Source organism: Salvia splendens, chromosome 7 (assembly GCF_004379255.2).
Source record: "Salvia splendens isolate huo1 chromosome 7, SspV2, whole genome shotgun sequence".
NCBI lineage: Eukaryota > Viridiplantae > Streptophyta > Magnoliopsida > Lamiales > Lamiaceae > Salvia > Salvia splendens.
The window spans coordinates 11,658,398-11,677,251 of NC_056038.1; the positions used below are offsets into that span (position 1 = coordinate 11,658,398).

An 18,854-nucleotide genomic window follows, 5' to 3' on the forward strand; every position below is an offset into this window, starting at 1 on the left:
CACCACATGGTCACGAGTAATGCATATAATTGACTATATAATGCACAATATGTGAACTGTAATGCATACGAATAAGATGTACCATGTTATGATGTTTGACACACGTTTCTTGTTTCCCTAAGGGTTTAATAAGCTTAGGGGCTAGGGTATAGTACGTAGACATTACTAACAAATTGTTGTTATTGGAATATACGTATGTGCATTATTTGGTTTAGGTGGTGCATTATGTAGCTGTTAATTGTCATTATCTCAGTATATTATGCATTATTAGAGGTATTGTGTATATGTGTTAATCAACAGATTGAAGATTACATACGTGTATTTAGTAATGTCTACGTACTATACCCTAGCCCCTAAGCTTATTAAACCCTTAGGGGAAACAAGAAACGTGTGTCAAACATCATAACATGGTACATCTTATTCGTATGCATTGCAGTTCACATATTGTGCATTATATAGTTAATAACATCCATTACTCGTGACAATTTGGTGAATTATTCGTATCGTTTTATAATTTGTTATTAATGCGTACGTACTATACCCTAGCCCCTAAGCTTATTAAACTCTTAGGGGAAACAAGAAACGTGTGTCAAACATAATAACACAGCACATCTTGTTCGTATGCATTGCAGTTCACAAATTGTGCATTATATAGTCAATTATATGCATTACTCGTTACCATGTGAAGATTACATACGTGTCTACGTACTATACCCTAGCCCCTAAGCTTATTAAACCCTTAGGGGAAACAAGAAACGTGTGTCAAACATCATAACACAACACATCTTGTTCGTATGCATTGCAGTTCACATATTGTGCATTATATAGGCAATTATATACATTACTCGTGACCATGTGGTGCATTATTCGTAGCGGTTTCCAGCCTAGATTAGATTACTATTGTACCCTCATAATGCACAAAATAGGACAAATAATGCAACACGGGATTAATTACCCAATGTTGATCTTGACCGTCCATTTCTCTAATCTAATGGCTGATATTAAGAAGGAAAAAGGAGGAAATATAGGAAAAGGAAATGAATACATCCCTATATATATATATATATATATATATATATATATATATATAGGGGAGCATTAGGGTGCCACCATAGTTAGAGCGACAACGTACCACCAACCTCGTGCTGCCACGTGGCACGCTATCCAGCAATATTAAGGGCGTATACAACAATATCATAGTAAGCATTTTAGATGGATTTCTACCGATTGCATGATAGTACTACGTGGATTGCTGTGTGGAGTGCTGAGTATTGCTGTATTAGCTATACAACAAAATAACGGTATAAAAAACAATCTGTCCACATATATACTACAACTGAAACATTCTATGCCTATACAACAATACTCAACAATCAACACAGCAATCCACCAATTACTATCATGCAATCTGTAAAAACCATAGTAAATGAATATTGCTGGATGTGCCTCTAATATTGCTGGATAACGTGCCATGTGACAGCACGAGATTAGTGGTACGTTGTCACTTTAAAAAGGGTTGTCATCTTAACATCATCCTATATATATATATATATATATATATATATATATAGAATATGCTTGATATTTATGTGACATGAAATTAAAGGTGAAATTTATATACATTGAGTTGTGGCTCATATAAACCACTAATATTTTTCAGGCAAAGATATTGCTGATGTTTTGGTCGATATGAGTTTTAGAAACTCCACGTGTTATCAGGGTTGGCGGCTGACGCATTATAGCAACCTTTTCTTCCTCGTCATTTTGTATGTAAACCAATGTATCACATATAGAACGATGAGAGAGTCTATATGTAAAGATGTAACAGATAAATGTTGATTTCTGAATTTATCTTATATTGGTGTTTTACGAATTTTACATGTAGGTTATTTGCTTAAAAATTTTATATTATATAATTATAAGAATATACGACAAAAGGGTTGGTCGGGGTGTGACACTTTGTTTGAATTGTTTTTCGGTTTGGGTTGTTTTTTTTTGGTGAACTATGTATTTTTTTTAAATTTAAATATGTATTTTTTTTAAATAAAATGGTTGTATTTTTCTCGTATTCGTGTCGAAATTTTAATTCCATAATTGCGTATTTGTGAATTGGTGAATTTTTACTATTGTGCTTGTCCTTGGGGATGTCCGCTATTGTGCAGTGAGATGTCCTTATGACGTGGCAGTGCAGTGGGATGTCCTTATGACGTGGCAGGAGGTGTTTTTAGGATGTCAGCGGGCTTTTCCGCCGGGACATCCGTGCCTATTGTGGATGCTCTAAAAGCATCTGCAATAGCGGATGTCAGGTAGGACGTCCCGAAGCTCTTGTTCGCACCCGAAACCAGACGTCCTACCTGACGTCCGTGCTCTTGTCCGCTATTGCGCGAACAAGAGGTAGGACGTCCCGAATTTTTTTTATTTTTTTATTCTTTTGTTTACTTTTTTTTATTTATACTCAGTATGTACAACTCATTGCACTTCATTTTTTGTATATTTGATAAACACCAACAATTAAAATAAATTAATCGTATTTTCAATTTGTTTTATTGGCTAGGGCGTCGGCTAGTCCTAGTACTAGGCTATTATTGTGCAGTGAGATGTCCTAGTGATGTGACAGTATAGTGAAATGTCCTAGTGACGTGGCAGGATGTATTTTTGGGATGTCCTAGTGCTAGGCTATTGAGATGTTCACTATTGTGGATGCTCTAAATTAATTTTTAATTTATTTTTTAATGTAATTCAAATTATGCATCACACTTAATTATAGTTATTTATTAATTACTAGTATACTTATTTAAAATATGAATCATATAATAGTAAATTATAAAATAATAATAATAATAATAATTATTATTATTATTTTATCTTATTAATAATTCATTAATATAATCTTAATAATATTTAAAAATATGAATTATATTTATAACGATATAAAAATAATTGAATATCATTTATGCTATAATGTGTATTAAGATCAAGAAGAATGAGACAAGTTCCATAATTGGAAGTCTCATGTATGTTATGATATATATTAAGTTAGATAGTAGCTTTGCCATTGACATAGAAGCTTGATATCATTTTAAGTATGGGAAAAGACATTGGATTGAGTAAAGAATATACTATAGTACTTGTAAAAGACTAAACAGTATACTCTAGTTTACCAGACATCCATGTAATGTGCTTTAGGTTACAACCACTCATATTTTATAATTGATCGATGATTGAGTAAGTCATCCCGTGGCTATGTGTTAACGTTAGGAGTTGAAAACTGAGTCATGAAGGAGTGTGATTACATCACAGACTCTATCATGAAAATTACAAGTGTGATTTCATTGAAAACTGCTAAGGCAATTGTTCATCTCAGTAACTTCCTAATAGCTTTGACTGTGATTCCGAGTATACATATGAGTATTAAATTTTGTTATGATGACTCTAGCCATGTGTCTAACTCAAGGGAAACACGAGCTGATAAAGCTAAGCAATCACATAGAGAGGAAGTATGAAATTAATTAAGGATTATGTGCGCAGCGAGACATTATGGTTACCAAGATATCATCAAAGAACAACCTAACAGATTTTTTCACAAAATGCCTATATGACATCATGTTTTACACATAAGGTGAAAAGTATGGTAATTCGATGTATCATGGTCCGAGACCTACTTAGAGTATAAGTGGGAGAGTTTTGGCAGTGGGTATACTCGAAAGCATGATTTTGAGTATAAGTGAGAGATTGTTAGCATTGTTTTACTGAAATGCATATTTCGAGCATGTTGCACGAATAGAATTGCTTGTATATAATAAACTCTACAATCCACTTTTAACCCAAGGCGAGAAGAAGTAATTTTATCGCATTGGTGTTTGCTTATGCATTTATAAGATGTTTCTCAAACATTTAAATGTATAAGAAGCACACAAGTCTAATTCTTCTACATAGTAGACCGGTCGTAAACGACGTTCACAGAAGGTGACGTAGTCGGTTCTTTGTAGAAGATAAATAGAATTTCACAACCTAGACAGGCTTTGGCTACCTGTCGTGAAAGGTTGCAGTGTCAATCCGCATGTTTCCTTATCTTAGGAAATAAACAACACTAGTGTAGTATAGCACTGGAGGATCTAACAGTTGAGATAAGTCATAAGTCTTTCTTGCTATTTACTGAAAGATGAGGTCTCGGCAATTGTTATTTCTTAATCATTGTTGACATAACATTGAACATGCGATATTGATTATGCACTGCTTTGATTTATGAAAAGGTGCGGATTTTTTGCAATCTAAGAATCCTAATATCTTGGGTAGTGGTGATCAATGTCTAGAGGTGCTAGTATTGTTATTGCAATGAATTGTGTGCTAGGTGAGTCCAGTTTGATAATATCCTTAAGAGGTGTTTGAAAAATGTTTCATTATTTAGAAACCCTGCCGGTTGGAATTTATTACATAATAATAAATAAAGATTTTGAACTAGACAACTTTTGGAAAAAGATAGGAGTATTAATTAATTAAAGTCAAATAACAAACTTAGATTAATTAATGGATATTTATATTTAAACACGGGAAATAATAAATTAAAGAGGTAAAGCTCCGATTACTCGTAATTTGGGATTGGACGGGCAATCAATATTATTTTACTGTAGTGGCTGATAATAATATTCTGTTGGACTTGTATTAAATTGGGAGTCAACTTAATTGGTAAGAGTCCAACAGGTTTGGCCCAAGTCCAACCTCCAAGGATCCCTAATCTGGCCCATCATAACTCTATATAAAAGGAGATTAGAAAGGAGATTTAGTGTATCCACTATGGGACCACCGCGGCTATAGCCCCGGCGGGGGCGATCTCGGGGTGCCTTATAGTGGAGGCGACGTCCGCCCCGGGGCGGACGGTCATGCGGCGACTTCAGGGCGAGGACGCGCCGGTCAGCCTTTCGCCGCGCCTATAGGCGCGCCGGCGCCCCCTCGAATTTTTTAAATTTTTTTTAAAAAAATTAACTCTGTAAATACCACTCCTCCACCACCCATTTTTTCACCATTTTCACACACTCTCCCTTCATTCACTATCTACACTTTCACTCTCTAAAATGCACGGTGGAGACGACGAATCACCCGGTTCGCAGGAATCGGGCTATGGCGGCAATCCTTCACAACCGTCGGGATATGCCGGGTCTCCGTCCCAGCCGTGGATTTGGAGTCAATCTCCCCCGCCGTGGGCATCGAGTCCAAACCTTCCTCCATCTCAGTCGTGGAGCTCGTTTTCTAATTATTTACATTGCGATGATTTTAATTATACTTGATTGAAACTACAAACATTTTAAAATGAAAATTGATTATAAAATTTGGGGGCTACTGGAAGTGTTCACCATAGTGGCGGAAATAAAAAATTGGGGCTGTGGACAAAAAAAATTGAGGCTGTGGACAAAAAAGAAGAGCGGGGCTATTGGAATGTCCACCTTATAGTGGACACTCTTAGAGTTAATAAACTCATAATTTTCGTGCTCCCCTCTGGGAGTAGACGCAAAAATCAGTTCTTCACATAACTGAAGTTCTATATTCTTTCTAACTAAGCCATTTTCGATTCTGACAAGCTTTGCCCACCCAAAGGCCATTTTCTGAGTTAGGGATAATATTAGAAGGTTCGTGGTTGAGTATGAAGAACATCATGTGAGAAGGCGCAAACAATCGACAATTCTTTGGAGAATCAAATTGGTAATTCTAAACTGTAGGAATTCATGAATTAGAGTTTTGATTCATTATTTGTGAATTATATGTGTTCTAAGCATGCAATTGATTGTTTAACATGTGATTAATTGATCCTATAATCGGTCAAATAGATCTATAGATCTGATTTATTTGTTTATGTATGACTTCCGTTGTGAAGGGGTACCAAACCCCAACAAAAATTACGTGTTATATCTCGATGATATCACTAACTCAAAACCATAACACTTCATAATATCTGTCCTTTGACTTTCATTTTTTCAAGGTTCTGGAAAGCCTTTGTTGCCAATGGGTAAGACAGATGAGCACCGTAATGAGGAAGAGAAGCCAAGGGCAGTTTCATATTCATATTCGTTCTTCCACTTAATCTTTTCACTTGCGAGCATGTATTCTACTATGCTCCTCACAGGTTGGTCGACCTCAGTGGGAGAGAGTGGGAAAATTGGAGGATGTGGGGTGGCCGTCAGTGTGGGTTCGTATCATAACCAATTGGGCAACTGCTGTGATGTTTATATGATCTCTAGTTGCACCGATCATCTTCCCTCACCGGAATTCTGATCATTATAAGAATACTAATGGTGCTCTTGTGCTTCAGTCGTTTAACATTCTCAAATTCTTAACTTAATGAAAATGATATCCGCCAAAGTTCTGTCAAAAAAATCTGAATGTATGTAGTTGGATATGTTCTACTCCGTCCGTTCTATAGTAGTGGAGACATTTCTTTTCGGCACGTGATTTAAGAAAAATTGTGTTAAGTGAGTTAAGGAAAATAATAATAAATTAGGAAATGAAAAATGTAGAGAGATGAAGAGAGAATAAAGTAAGAGAGAGTAAAGTAAGTGAGAAGAAATGTTTTAACTTTTACTAAAAAGGGAAATGATTCCACTACTATGAAACGTACCAAAATGATAAAATGACTCTACTACTATAAAAAAAAATGATAAAATGACTCTACTACTATGAAACAAGGAGTAATATTATTGTATAAATGTGTGATTTGGTTTGATTAAATTGTGGACTTCTTTAAGAGGTTTGTGAAACTAGCATCACCTCACCGAATAGTTAAACAATTTCATAGGACTAGAGTTAGAAAATTTATAATTTAAAAGAATCTCAACCGGAACAACTTGCAATTCAATAGGGTTGGCTCAATATGAAGCCGAGCCTCATAATGGTTAACTTGAAATGATTAAATTTTATCATTTAATTTTCATTTTTTTTTATTATTTTTAAAACTTTTAAAGGTTAGTAAACTAGGAGTATTGTTTTTCTCAAATATATTTCTAAACATATTTTGATTCATTATTTTAAGTTGAGCTCATTATTTTGTTTTTATATTTTACTTTTATATTATCTTTAAAAATACTTAATAGATACAAAATTAACATATCACGGGAGTACTATTATTTAGGGAAAAAATTGTATTGTCTCTGCTTTACAAATTACATACTGTATTATTTTCGAGTTGAAACAACATTCCATTTGTATGTTTATCCAATTATTATAGGTTAAAATTATCAATACAAATATTCTAGTTAAAATCAATATTTTCAAGCCCGATTTGCCCGATGGTTAACATGAAACTCGAAGTTTTGAAGATTCAAAGATATGGTTGATAATTTATAACTAGGAAAATGGTAACTTGAACGATGTGGGACAATCTAAAATTGTTGACCCAAACTCAAGCAGGTTGGATTGATTGACCTACCTTATTATAGTATTCATTATTCGATATGATAGTGGTCAAACCAGTTTAATCAATTAAAGCATATACTGCGTGGCTTTGCTGATTCCATAACTGATCCGTTTAAAACATCCATTTCATGACTTAATTGAGATGATTATGAATGAAATTGAGTGTGAGTATGCACTCTAGCAACTGGCCGCACCACAAATCGCGGTCTGGCAGCTCCATCCGCGGCCCTGTAAACCCCAGCCAAAATGAATCACAACGCAAAAAGAAAAGGTAAATAGGAAAAGGTAGCGTGTGGCAATGTGATTGTATTACTAATATATAAACAAATTAATAAGTGGCGGGATTTTCGTACTTCCCCCTCCTTTCTTAGCGACGATCCGTTAATACTGCACTTCTCTCTCTCGCACTAAACAAACCCTCTGTCGTCATCAGCAAATTTTTTCCCCTTCTTCCCAGTTTCGGCCACGCCCATCCAATCTGTAGCTACATTTAATCGCCTTGATTCTAGGTTGCTTCTATTTACCTTTCACGTTTCCTTTTTGTATATTTATATATTATTAATTTGATTAACGGACGCAAGCTCGTTTCTCGTGAGTTCCTTTTTTCTGCCTTTTGTTTACACCATTAACATCACATGCAGCGGAGCCGGTCGACTTTTCGAAATATCTATTCTGTAACCTTTTTGGTTGATTTTTGTGGATGATTTGTCTGCCGCAGTTTCGATCTCTTGATTTCCGGTGGAGCTGCATTAGCGCGTTTGTCGACATCGATTTGCCGGAATTTCTGTGTTTCTGCGCGTTTGTTGAGATTTTTGCGTCTTTATTTAGTGTGATATTCAGGCGCCAGTGTAATGGAGAAGGAGAGGAAAAAGTATCCGATTGGAGCAGAACATTACACATTGATTGAGGAGGTAGGGACGGGAGTCAGCGCTTCGGTTCACCGTGCGCTGTGTAAATCGCTCGACAACGAGATCGTCGCCATCAAAATTCTCGACTTTGAGCGTACTAATTGCGATCTGGTAATTTCTCTGCTTGATTGTTTGATGAATATCTTCATGTCAATAGACTGTGAATTGACTCTATTTTTTTTAAAATTTCCTCCGATTTTTTTTTTCATTTTGGAACATGACTGTCGCAAACTTCTTCTTTTTACTTTTTTGAATCAGTCGCATAGGGAGCCTAGCTCATAAGCTTCGAATCTATGTTATACATCTCTTTTGATGATCGTTGTTCATTTATTTATTTTTTGTTTTGATACACATTTCGCCTACATTTGAAAGAGTGAGTTAGTCTATCACTGGTTCAGTAAGAGAGTCTTGATGCTCTCCTTTGCTCTATTCCTGGATATTGATATATTAGTGATAGTCAATTGCAAGGATTCGATTGATAAGATAATAAAATTGGACGGACTTGATATAACTATTTTTTGCAAACTTTCTTGAATTAAGCTTAGGCATCCCGTTAAATTAAGCTGGGTCCTGCAGTTATCAGCTATTTGATTATATTTAATTTCTGGCATATAATTCATATGGTGCATTTTCATCTAATCTACAACTATCGAAGCTACTAAGAATGTATATATATGTGGAGTTTAAGCTTGCATTTCTGTTTCTCAGTTGCTTTTGGTTTGCTTCACTAATTTTCTGTCATGACTCATGATAGCTTGATCAGCTCAATTTTCTGATTCAGTTGTTGCATTCTACACCCAGAATAACGTTTCACGCGAAGCACAAACAATGGTCCTTGTTGACCATCCCAATGTTTTAAAATCGCACTGCTCCTTTGTCAGCGATCACAATCTGTGGGTTGTAATGCCTTATATGGCTGGTGGCTCTTGCCTGCACATCTTAAAGGCTGTACATCCTGATGGCTTAGAGGAGGTTGTCATAGCAACAATCTTACGGGAGGTGTTGCAAGGCTTGGTCTATCTTCATCAACATGGCCACATTCACCGGGATGTCAAAGTGAGTAGAAACAGTTAGGCAACTGAGTAATGTCCAGTAATTTTGTAATTCAATCTTTTCATGCCAATTCAAACAGGTTTCTCAAAAAGCAAAGCTATATCTTTGTCATTTATTTATATGACATACAATATATATCTACTTGTCAAGCTTTTGAAAACTAATTATCATATTATATCCTTCAAATGTGTTGCAATCACATTTTCGAGACATCAAAATTGTCTCCCCAAATGCTCTCGCAGACACAAGTGATAAAGTTCTGTGCATCTTTTTAGTAATTAACAGAAAGTAAGAAAAGAAAGAAGTTGCACGAAGTAATTATCTGTCAAAGTAACCAAGTCGGAGTCATACTGAAAATCAATGAATATTTTCGATTGAGAGTAACCATACCATCATTACTTATATCCTCAACCTTTCCTTTCCCCTTCATGTTTTCTGTTCCTTAATCTTAAATTAACTGAAGAATGGTCAACATTCTTCAGGACTGCCAATCGTCATTTAAAATTCTTGTTATTTCAGTTTTGAATATAATGAGATTGCCAGTATTCCCCATCTTCTATGATCTAAAGTTGCCTTGCCTTTGTTTGTGTGTTTTTTTCAGGCTGGCAATGTTCTTATCGATTCACGTGGTGGAATCAAACTGGGAGATTTTGGTGTTTCTGCTTACTTGTTTGATGCAGGTGACAGACAACGCATGAGGAATACTTTTGTGGGTACTCCATGCTGGTATGCTTGAAGTTTAGAGTAGTTTATGCATGGATCTGTCTCTTAGAATTTAAATTTCTATATTTTTCCAAGTTATCTACTATAAAAGGTTTATGGAAAAAAGTTTCAGAGTGTACAATGTCACATATAATATACCGATGTATGCAATTGTGAATTGTCTAATATTATTGATCATGTGGTGCTCTCATAATTTTTCCAAATTTATTTCGGCTTCTCTATGATGAGAGTTGTTTGTGCTTTGTAGGATGGCACCAGAGGTTATGGAGCAATTGCATGGTTATGACTTCAAGTGTGTTCATCTTTTTCCAAGATTCCTGTTTCATTTAATCTGAATTATTAATCAATTTCTTATCTGCTGGGTAAACAATTTCTGCAGAGCTGATATTTGGTCTTTTGGCATAACTGCATTGGAGCTTGCGCACGGTCATGCCCCTTTCTCAAAGTATCCTCCAATGAAGGTTTTCTCAGATATAGTGACTTTCTCAGTTCTCACATCCCCTCTTGTATGGACAGTTGGACAGTTAAATCAAATGTCAATGTTATTATATTATGCAGGTTTTACTCATGACATTGCAAAATGCACCACCTGGTCTTGATTATGAGAGAGACAAAAAGTTTTCCAAGGTTTGATTGCTAATGCATGTAAGCCAATAAGAAATTACTTGTTAAATGGAGATGATATTAATATACATCTTTTGTGTGTCTGCTAGTCCTTTAAGCAGATGATTGCTATTTGTTTGGTGAAAGATCCTGTAAAAAGGCCTTCTGCAAAGAAGTTGTTAAAGCATTCTTTTTTCAAAAAAGCTAGATCTAATGAATATATTTCTAGAACTCTTCTGGAAGGTCTCCCAGACCTTGGTGATCGCCTCAAGGCATTGAAGGTTCGTCTTCTACGTTCATACAAATATCTGCTAGCTGAAGTGCCTTTTTTAGGTTATGTTCTAATTTAAGTGTATGCATTGGCTTTAGAGGAAGGAGGAAGATATGCTTGCACAAAAGAAAATGCCAGATGGTCAAAAGGAGGAAATATCCCAGGTTTGATATATATCACAGAAAAAACACATGTTAAGATGATTATGCTTTTTTAATCACTTATCTGCTCACAAGTTTACTCCTATGGTTATTCTATTTGACAATTACCATATTATGTGATAATTAGAAATATGCCCTTGACAATTGACATGTACCACAAATATCCCAGTGGGACTGATAATTGTGTTATAACTCCCACCCCAAAGATATGTAATTTATGCATGGTTATATATTAAGGGGTACTTGTAATTAACAAGCTTAGTTAAGTATTTTGTTATATGATTAAATCTCAAGGATAGATTTTGTAAGTGGACCTAATAACTACCTAACATGCATTTATTTTGATTCAAATTCTATAAGAGACCTAGAAATCTCAGGTGCAATATGAAATCTCAGGTGCAATATGAAATCTCAGGTGCAATATGAAATCTCAGGTGCTGAAGAGACCTATTGTAATACATACTTCACTTACTTGCTTGGATGAGGGTATGGACTAAGAGGTCCTCAAATAAGACCTTGCATCTAGTATATGCTTTCAATGGGAATCCCTTCATCTACTTGGGCTGAGAGCTTTTAAGTTGCTAATACACCATATACAACCAGTAGGATCACGACTGAAATGCAATGATCATATTCATGGAATAGGTAACAACTTTTGTATTTATGAACAGAGCGAATATAAACGAGGGATTAGTGGCTGGAACTTCAACCTTGACGATATGAAGGCTCAAGCTTCATTGGTATATATGCTTCCCAATTCTCATTCGATTGACTTATTTAATCTGGGATATTTATGCAAAGTATATAATACCTTCTTGGCTGCTTACAGATACAGGATGATGATATTATTCCTCAGAAAGATGAAGAAATGCAAGTTAAACACTGTCAGGACCAGCCATCCTTGGACAAAAGTTCAAAAGGATTTCAACACCAGTTGTCCTTTGCTAGTCAATATTCTGATCCTGCAGATTCTGTAAGGTTATAATGTTTTCTCCAGGTTGTGACTTTTGGTTCATTTTTAACATCTGATTTTCTTCACAGGATGAAAACACCCCTGCGTCTCTCTCATCAGTGGACTCTTCAACTCACATGTACGCTGTCATGATCTGGAATTCTCTTTACTTTTAACTGTATGCTTTCGCTTATGCATGTGTTGTAACTCATATTGTGTTGTGATAACTGTTTACTTCTGACTGTATGCTTTCGCTTATGCATGTGTTTAATATCGTAATTCTGCCCCATTTTGTCAAGAAACATTGCAAATATATGTACTCTCCTCAGGTTGACAATCATAATCATGCAGTTTTAGTTTCTCACACACTTTTAAACTAAAAATTGTATCCTTGCAACTTGTTCACTTTTCAAGTAAAAAAATTTAAAAATAAAACAGGTTCACGTTTGTTTACCAGTTAATATTCTGCCTATTAAGTATTTCTCATCTTTGGTTCTGTAACCTGTCTAAATTTAATAATATCCTGCTTAGTGCTAAATGTGAAAAATCCGATGATGATGGATGTGCTCCTAGCTCAATTCCAGAGCGACCACCAATGAATGCTTCTCCTGGCAATGAAAAGCACACAGAAAGCAAATTAGCAGAAAAGCTTGCCTCAGATGTCAATGGAAAATCATTAGATGGGGCTGCATCAAGTATTAATCAAAGGTATATCTCTATACTTACTAAAATACTTATCCTGTTGCTGTCTGTATTGTGTTTCTCTCTTCTCTCAGTTCTTTTCCTTGTGCTGCTTTTGAATGAGTAGTATTCAGCTATATTAATATATCTGTTCTACCACCAGCCATCATCACTAATGGCCATATCATAAATTGCAGAGGGTTATGATACATCACATCCAGTTATAATTGCATAAAAGTTAGCGCTGACTGCCATCTACACAAAGCCTGATATTTCCCACTCCCTCTGCTTAAATACATTTCCCCCTTACAATACACCTTCGTCTTGCATATTGATCTCAACCAAAGAGAAAATTCATCTCTGGCTTCTTCTTTTCTTCTTTTTTATTAGATAAAAAGGCTCCTTTTCTAGAACGATGTAAGATAGTAATATTACTTCACTTTTTGGGCTCCTGTTGAGATTGAACACTTCAGCTTATCAGAAAAAGGCTGAAAGTCCAGTCTCCTTTCCATAGAGAATTTCATCTGTATCAGTCTCTTGTAATACTCACTGGCCTTCTCCTTATCCCATACCAATAAGTTGCTTATAACACTCACTGTCTCCTTAAACTAAGATGATGCTTTTCAATAAAACTAGAAGTTCCTACCGTCCAGGAAAGAAGACATAAGTTGAAGCACTTCTTTTCTTCCTTTGTCTAAGTTGTAATGTTGAAAAAAGTGAGTTGATAGTTTTCTTTCAAGAGAAATGTAGACGTACTGCAATGCCAATATTGTTTGCCATAGATCAAATTTTCAGTAGCAAAAGTCCTGTAAATATTGCTTTCAACATAAGTTTGGGTGCAGTATTAGTACTTCATCACTCAGGAGGAGAAAATGTAATTTTCCTAAGCTTACAGCCCAAAATAAATGAGTAGCAGCGAAAAAGAATAAAATGAGTAGTAGGAAAAAAACAATATATTGTGTATATAGATGGAAGGAGATTCCAGTCTTCCCCATGTAGGACCTTACCGTCCCTGAGATCCATCTTGCCCCGCTTACTTCTTTAAACCTCACACATCCTCAAATCACCCTCATTTGATGATCCATTGGGGTGTGAATCGTTTGGCTGTCCTTAGAGCCTTGCATGGTCATCCGCCACTCACTATTCCTTAGGACTAAGAGGCTATCTTCTTAAGGCCCATGTTGTTACCATGTCCCTAACCCTTGTAGAATTATCAATCCACCTCTTGATCCAATTCTCTTAGTATAGTTTAGGTAAGTAAGACCTTGAACTTCTCTAGTATTGTAGAATAACATGGCATAGAAGGAGGATTGAGTTAGTTTTTCATAAATTTTCAAGTATAAAGTGTTGAGTTTATAATATAGTGGGGCTGTGGATCAAATTTACTCATTTGTTTCCTGCTGCTGATCCACCACTTCCTTGTAACTCATTTCCTTCAGAAATGATATTTGTTACTCTTTTTTTTGGGTTCATCTTATAGCAGTTTTTTGAATGGTTTCAGCTCTAAATTGACAATTTTCTTTCTAATAATCCGTGCTTAGCGACAAAGTCCAAAATCAATGTCAAAACTTGTCACGGGGGGCACACAACAATCTGCAACCTTCAGAGGCACGACATGAGGCAATCAAAGGTTCAAAAACAGTAGGTAATTCATCTGCAAACAGAACGTTTTTCTTCCAATCGCGTAGCTGTGCTCTAAAGTGTCCTGTAACTTGTTTGTGAATTTTCTGATGCAGTTAATGGAGATGAAATGGATGAGAAAGCCAAAAATCCAGTTATTCAGCAAAAAGGACGATTTAAAGTTACATCAGAAAGTGTTGAGACGGATAAGGTTCTAATCCAGATATAATTTTGACTAATCATTTTGACATTTATTTCAATTCAATTTTTTCCTTCATATAGATGGCAGCAGCCCCTTTAATGCATAAAAGCCACAGCATGCAGGTTTGTTTTGAAACTTGGAACGTGATTGATACTGTTCGTATGCTTAACTTTTCTATGACATTGACTAAAGCAGTGTTAGTTTGTCTGATGTTTGTATAAGACTTGTTTAAAAATAATTCATGAATTGTGATTTACTGATCTTTATAGAGGGTTAGTTGTCAATTAAATCACCGTATTTGGTCCCATCTGATAACATATTACCACTTGTCAGTATAATGCAAATCCACACCAGACTTCGAAAGGTAGTGTTTTTGAGTTGAAAAGGGACTATGTAAGTAGAGAAAGACCCAAAAAGGAAAGTAACACACTTTTGATGGACAGATAAAAAAGAAAAAGAAAAATGATGGTGGACAGAGGGAGTAGCAATTAAGAGCACCCTCGATTTCTCTGGCAACCATGATTCCAAAGTGGCCTTTCCACGTGTAATTAACTTTCAAAAGTTAGAAACTCCCAAATTCAGCCAATCCAAATTTCAGCCACGGGTTTTAAACCAGAACTCTATCTACTCCCAAAGGTTCAAATAAATGTGGAAGAATCAAAACCCAAGAACCGAACTGAAAATAAATGGGAATATTGTAGCAGCAGTGTGTACAAAGCACATTCTGCACATTGGAACTGGGCTTGGCATAAATTTGATTAAGGTAGCCACGCAGACTGGAAGTGCAATCGTAGACCACCACTTGGTCAGACTAAGATGGGGTTTGTCATAACCTAAGCCTCGGTAGCGACCTTGGGGGGTCACTGTCCCAAATGTATGATCTTTCTCTGACCCTTGCAATCCCATTTCACTCAGATCCAGTGATTCCTTAAGGACCAGAGCCAGTGGGCCCAGCATATACTGATTGAGCTATTTCTGCTTAGAAAGCCTGACCTGAAAGTGAGGAGGTGAAGGTTATTGTAGCCACATTTTTATAGTTCTTGATTACAGAGAGTGAGAGAGAGTAACTAATGGAGTTTGAGTTAAATGTCCTTGTTAACCCATATACCTTTGAAAGTGGTGTTGATATTGCAAATTGGGTCCAAAATGTTGTCAAGAAATCCATGTATGTATGTAAGGATCACAGACCAGTCCAGCAAGACCATTCTTTTGCATGTATATACCTCTCTAAATCTGATATGTATATAAACCAAAATTTTTCACCATGGATGGCAGTATTCCCATACATTGCTACTATCAGAATGACTTAGATTCGTATTTTGCATGTTTTAGACGATTGCACAGCTTCCAGCAATGCCTTCGAGTTCTGAAGCTAGTCTGTCAAACCATCCTTATAGTCATGCTCTTTTTGCCCATCTGCAGAATGTTCTACTTACAAACACTCTTCAAAGGGTAAGGCTTATCTTGAAAAATATATTTATTCCTTTTCAGAGTATTCTATTAAGGTTGGGTCTCTTTTGGCCTTTCCCCCAACAGGATAATATACTTAGTGCAATGAAGCAAATTGCAGTTGGTGATTTCCCAGGTATCAGCCATTAATGCAATATAAATGCACACCAATGTAGTAATTTAGAATTCCTATCACTCATGTGTCAATCCATATTTGTAGATGCAGCGACCTTGCCGATGCACATACAATTGGCAGAAAAATCCATGGTATGAAAAGTTAGTGGCACGAAGCAAAACTTGAATTTGATTGATCTAGTTAAGCATTTACTTTGTTCGATTTAATCAAGCGATGTATGGAGCTCTTGAATTTGCCAGTCCAGATTGGATACTAAAATATTTGCTGCATGCATTTTTGCTTTTTCTTTTGTAGCTGGAGGCTGCTCATGAAAGAGAGAAGGACTTGATTCGTGAGATAACCGAGTTGCAGTGGAGGTATTATTTGCTCTTCAATGATCTGTGTACTGTCAACCTTAATGAACGTACACTAGTTTGTAACAAACCTTGTCTCATTCCTGTAGGCTTGTACGTTGTCAAGAAGAGGCCCAAAAACATAAAACGGAGAATCACGGGTGAACAACTTAGTTACAGTCCGATGGTATGGTATGGTATGGTATGGTATATATAGCTTTCCTAACATATAAAAGGACCACAGATGCACTTGATGAAATTATTACACAAATTTGTATCATTCATTTGAATTTGTGATGGAAGGCTTCTCCTAGTTTAGCTACATTCAGGTTTCCTTTACTCTTGCTTATTTTTTATTAGCAGGCTCGAAAATCTGAAGTTGTATAGTTTAGCTAAACATTCTAAAATCTTTTCATTCGTACCAATCGTTATTTTGTTGTTGGTATATAAAAACAAAAGAAATTTTAAAATGTCACATCCTAAACTATCATTTTGCTCTCTAGGTTACATGTTACGCTACAGAATATTAATTAACTCTATGTTTTCACATCATTAGTAACATATCATGTCACAGCTTGTTACAGTATTACTACATAAATTAACTGTAAATTTGAAAATAGTGCACAATTGGGAAACTGAAACAGAGGTGAAACGGAAGGCCATGAATGAGAATTGAAGGGGTGATTGCAGTTGGGAGTTGAGGTGAAGGAAGGCTCTTGTTGTGGGGTGTTTGGCCTCGGAGAGGCGTTGCACGTCTAAGATTTCGACAATTTCACCGTTGACAACAAGACAGACCACATCAGCTATTCCTCTGTATCTGCTTGATGCTATGGGAAACCATAATGATAGTCATACCGGCGTCTTTCTTCAACCTCGTCTTCTATGTTTTGAGTGGATATGGGATCCAAGGTACTCGTTGGCTCGTCCAGCAGCAGAACCTCGGGATCATTTGCCAAGGTCCTAGCCAGAGCAACTCTCTGTGTTTGGCCAATGGATAACTCTCCAATGGAGGTGCTGCTGAACGACGAATCCAAGTCCGCTAGAGCAAGCAAGTTATACACCTCCTAGTCGCTCAGCTTCTTCCCTCTTAACTTTGGCCTATACCGAATGTTATCTGCCACGCTGCCTGCACTTATACCAAACTTTCTGATCACAAAAATGGAACGAAGCAACAGTGGAAAACAATGTTTGCAAATGAAACAAAAATAACTATAACAATTTTCCACATCGGTGGAATAAGAGAACTGAAACCACTATATAAGTCTGACGACCGCTCCTCCTATTAGATCGGAGAGGAATTGCGAACCTTGAAAGAGAACAGGAAGTTGGAAGAGCATGCCAACTTTGCGGCGGAGAGAGAGAACATCGAACTGGCAGATGTCGACGCCGTCAAGGAAAACGCAACCGGAGGCCGGCTCCCACATCCGGCCTTGTTGAGAATCCTTACATCCTTGTCCGACAACTTCGTCAGATCCCTCACCTCGGTTTTAGCCTTGTGTTCTGACGACAGGAGATGCTCTTCTGCTTCGGCTGAGACCAGATTTTCGTTTGTCATATATACCCAATTAGACAAAAGAACGATGCAACAAATTATACTACTATACAACTGTGTAGGAAAAGAAAAGCTTTGAAATTTAACCTCTAAAATCCGACATTTCGACGATGGAATCTCAATTAATTTCCGAGAAAAATAGGCTGTTGAACGAAACTAATTTGTCAATATTAAACTGAATAGAATTAACTTCGTGAATATGATAAAATTGGAATTTATGAGAGAGAGATGAGAGATTAACACACACCATACAGGCAAAGAACTGGAAACATTCTACTCCGTAGTATTTTTAATTTGCTTGGTAATCAAACAATTAATATAATATAATTATCATTCCTGACCTTTCACCTACCTAAAATCATCACATAACTTAGCACTAAATATGTATTCCATTGGTCTTTTATACTACCTCCGTCCCCAAATATTGTCACACTTTGACCCGGCACGGATTTTAAGAAATGTAATAGAAAGTGAGTTGAAAAAATTGGTAGGATATGGGTCCTACTTTTAAAGTATTAGTTTTATAATAAAATGTGAATATGAATGAGTTAGTGGAATATGAGGTCCACTACCAAAAATAGAAAAAAGTGACGTGTGACAAACTTTCAGTGACGGATCGAAATGTTAAATCGTGACAAACTTTCAGGGACGGATAATACATTTTCTTTCGAGAGTGTCTCACTCAAACTACTATATTTTTTAAATTAGAAAACCACTATAAAATCTTGTAAAAAAAATTATTTACTTTAAATAGGACATAGAGATTAGTCTATATCTTAAATAGGTCTATGCCGGTGGTTGATATAT

At 36.2% G+C, this 18,854-nt stretch overlaps 1 protein-coding gene and 1 pseudogene across 4 annotated transcripts; one reads left to right on the forward strand and one right to left on the reverse strand.

The window, feature by feature from the left end:
* The first annotated feature begins 7,694 nt into the window (after window positions 1–7,694).
* On the forward strand, window positions 7,695–16,819 carry LOC121741810 (serine/threonine-protein kinase BLUS1-like). Of its 4 annotated transcripts, XM_042134728.1 has the most exons (21): window positions 7,697–7,913; window positions 8,123–8,423; window positions 9,114–9,368; window positions 9,967–10,091; window positions 10,336–10,380; window positions 10,468–10,549; window positions 10,647–10,715; window positions 10,802–10,972; window positions 11,061–11,126; window positions 11,795–11,863; window positions 11,953–12,096; window positions 12,165–12,214; window positions 12,607–12,783; window positions 14,298–14,401; window positions 14,493–14,587; window positions 14,659–14,700; window positions 15,911–16,030; window positions 16,115–16,163; window positions 16,248–16,294; window positions 16,458–16,519; window positions 16,606–16,819. In XM_042134728.1, exons 2-21 carry the CDS (start codon window positions 8,256–8,258, stop codon window positions 16,658–16,660), a joined length of 1,995 nt encoding a protein of 664 aa, XP_041990662.1. In that variant the 5' UTR covers window positions 7,697–7,913; window positions 8,123–8,255; the 3' UTR covers window positions 16,661–16,819. The 4 variants fall into 4 exon arrangements, with proteins under 4 accessions (XP_041990664.1, XP_041990662.1, XP_041990663.1 ...); XM_042134730.1 differs by lacking the exon at window positions 14,659–14,700 and having other exon boundaries at window positions 7,695–7,913; XM_042134729.1 differs by having other exon boundaries at window positions 7,697–8,423.
* Window positions 16,820–17,036: 217 nt separating this feature from the next.
* On the reverse strand, window positions 17,037–18,384 carry LOC121741811 (annotated as a pseudogene).
* Window positions 18,385–18,854: the final 470 nt, after the last annotated feature.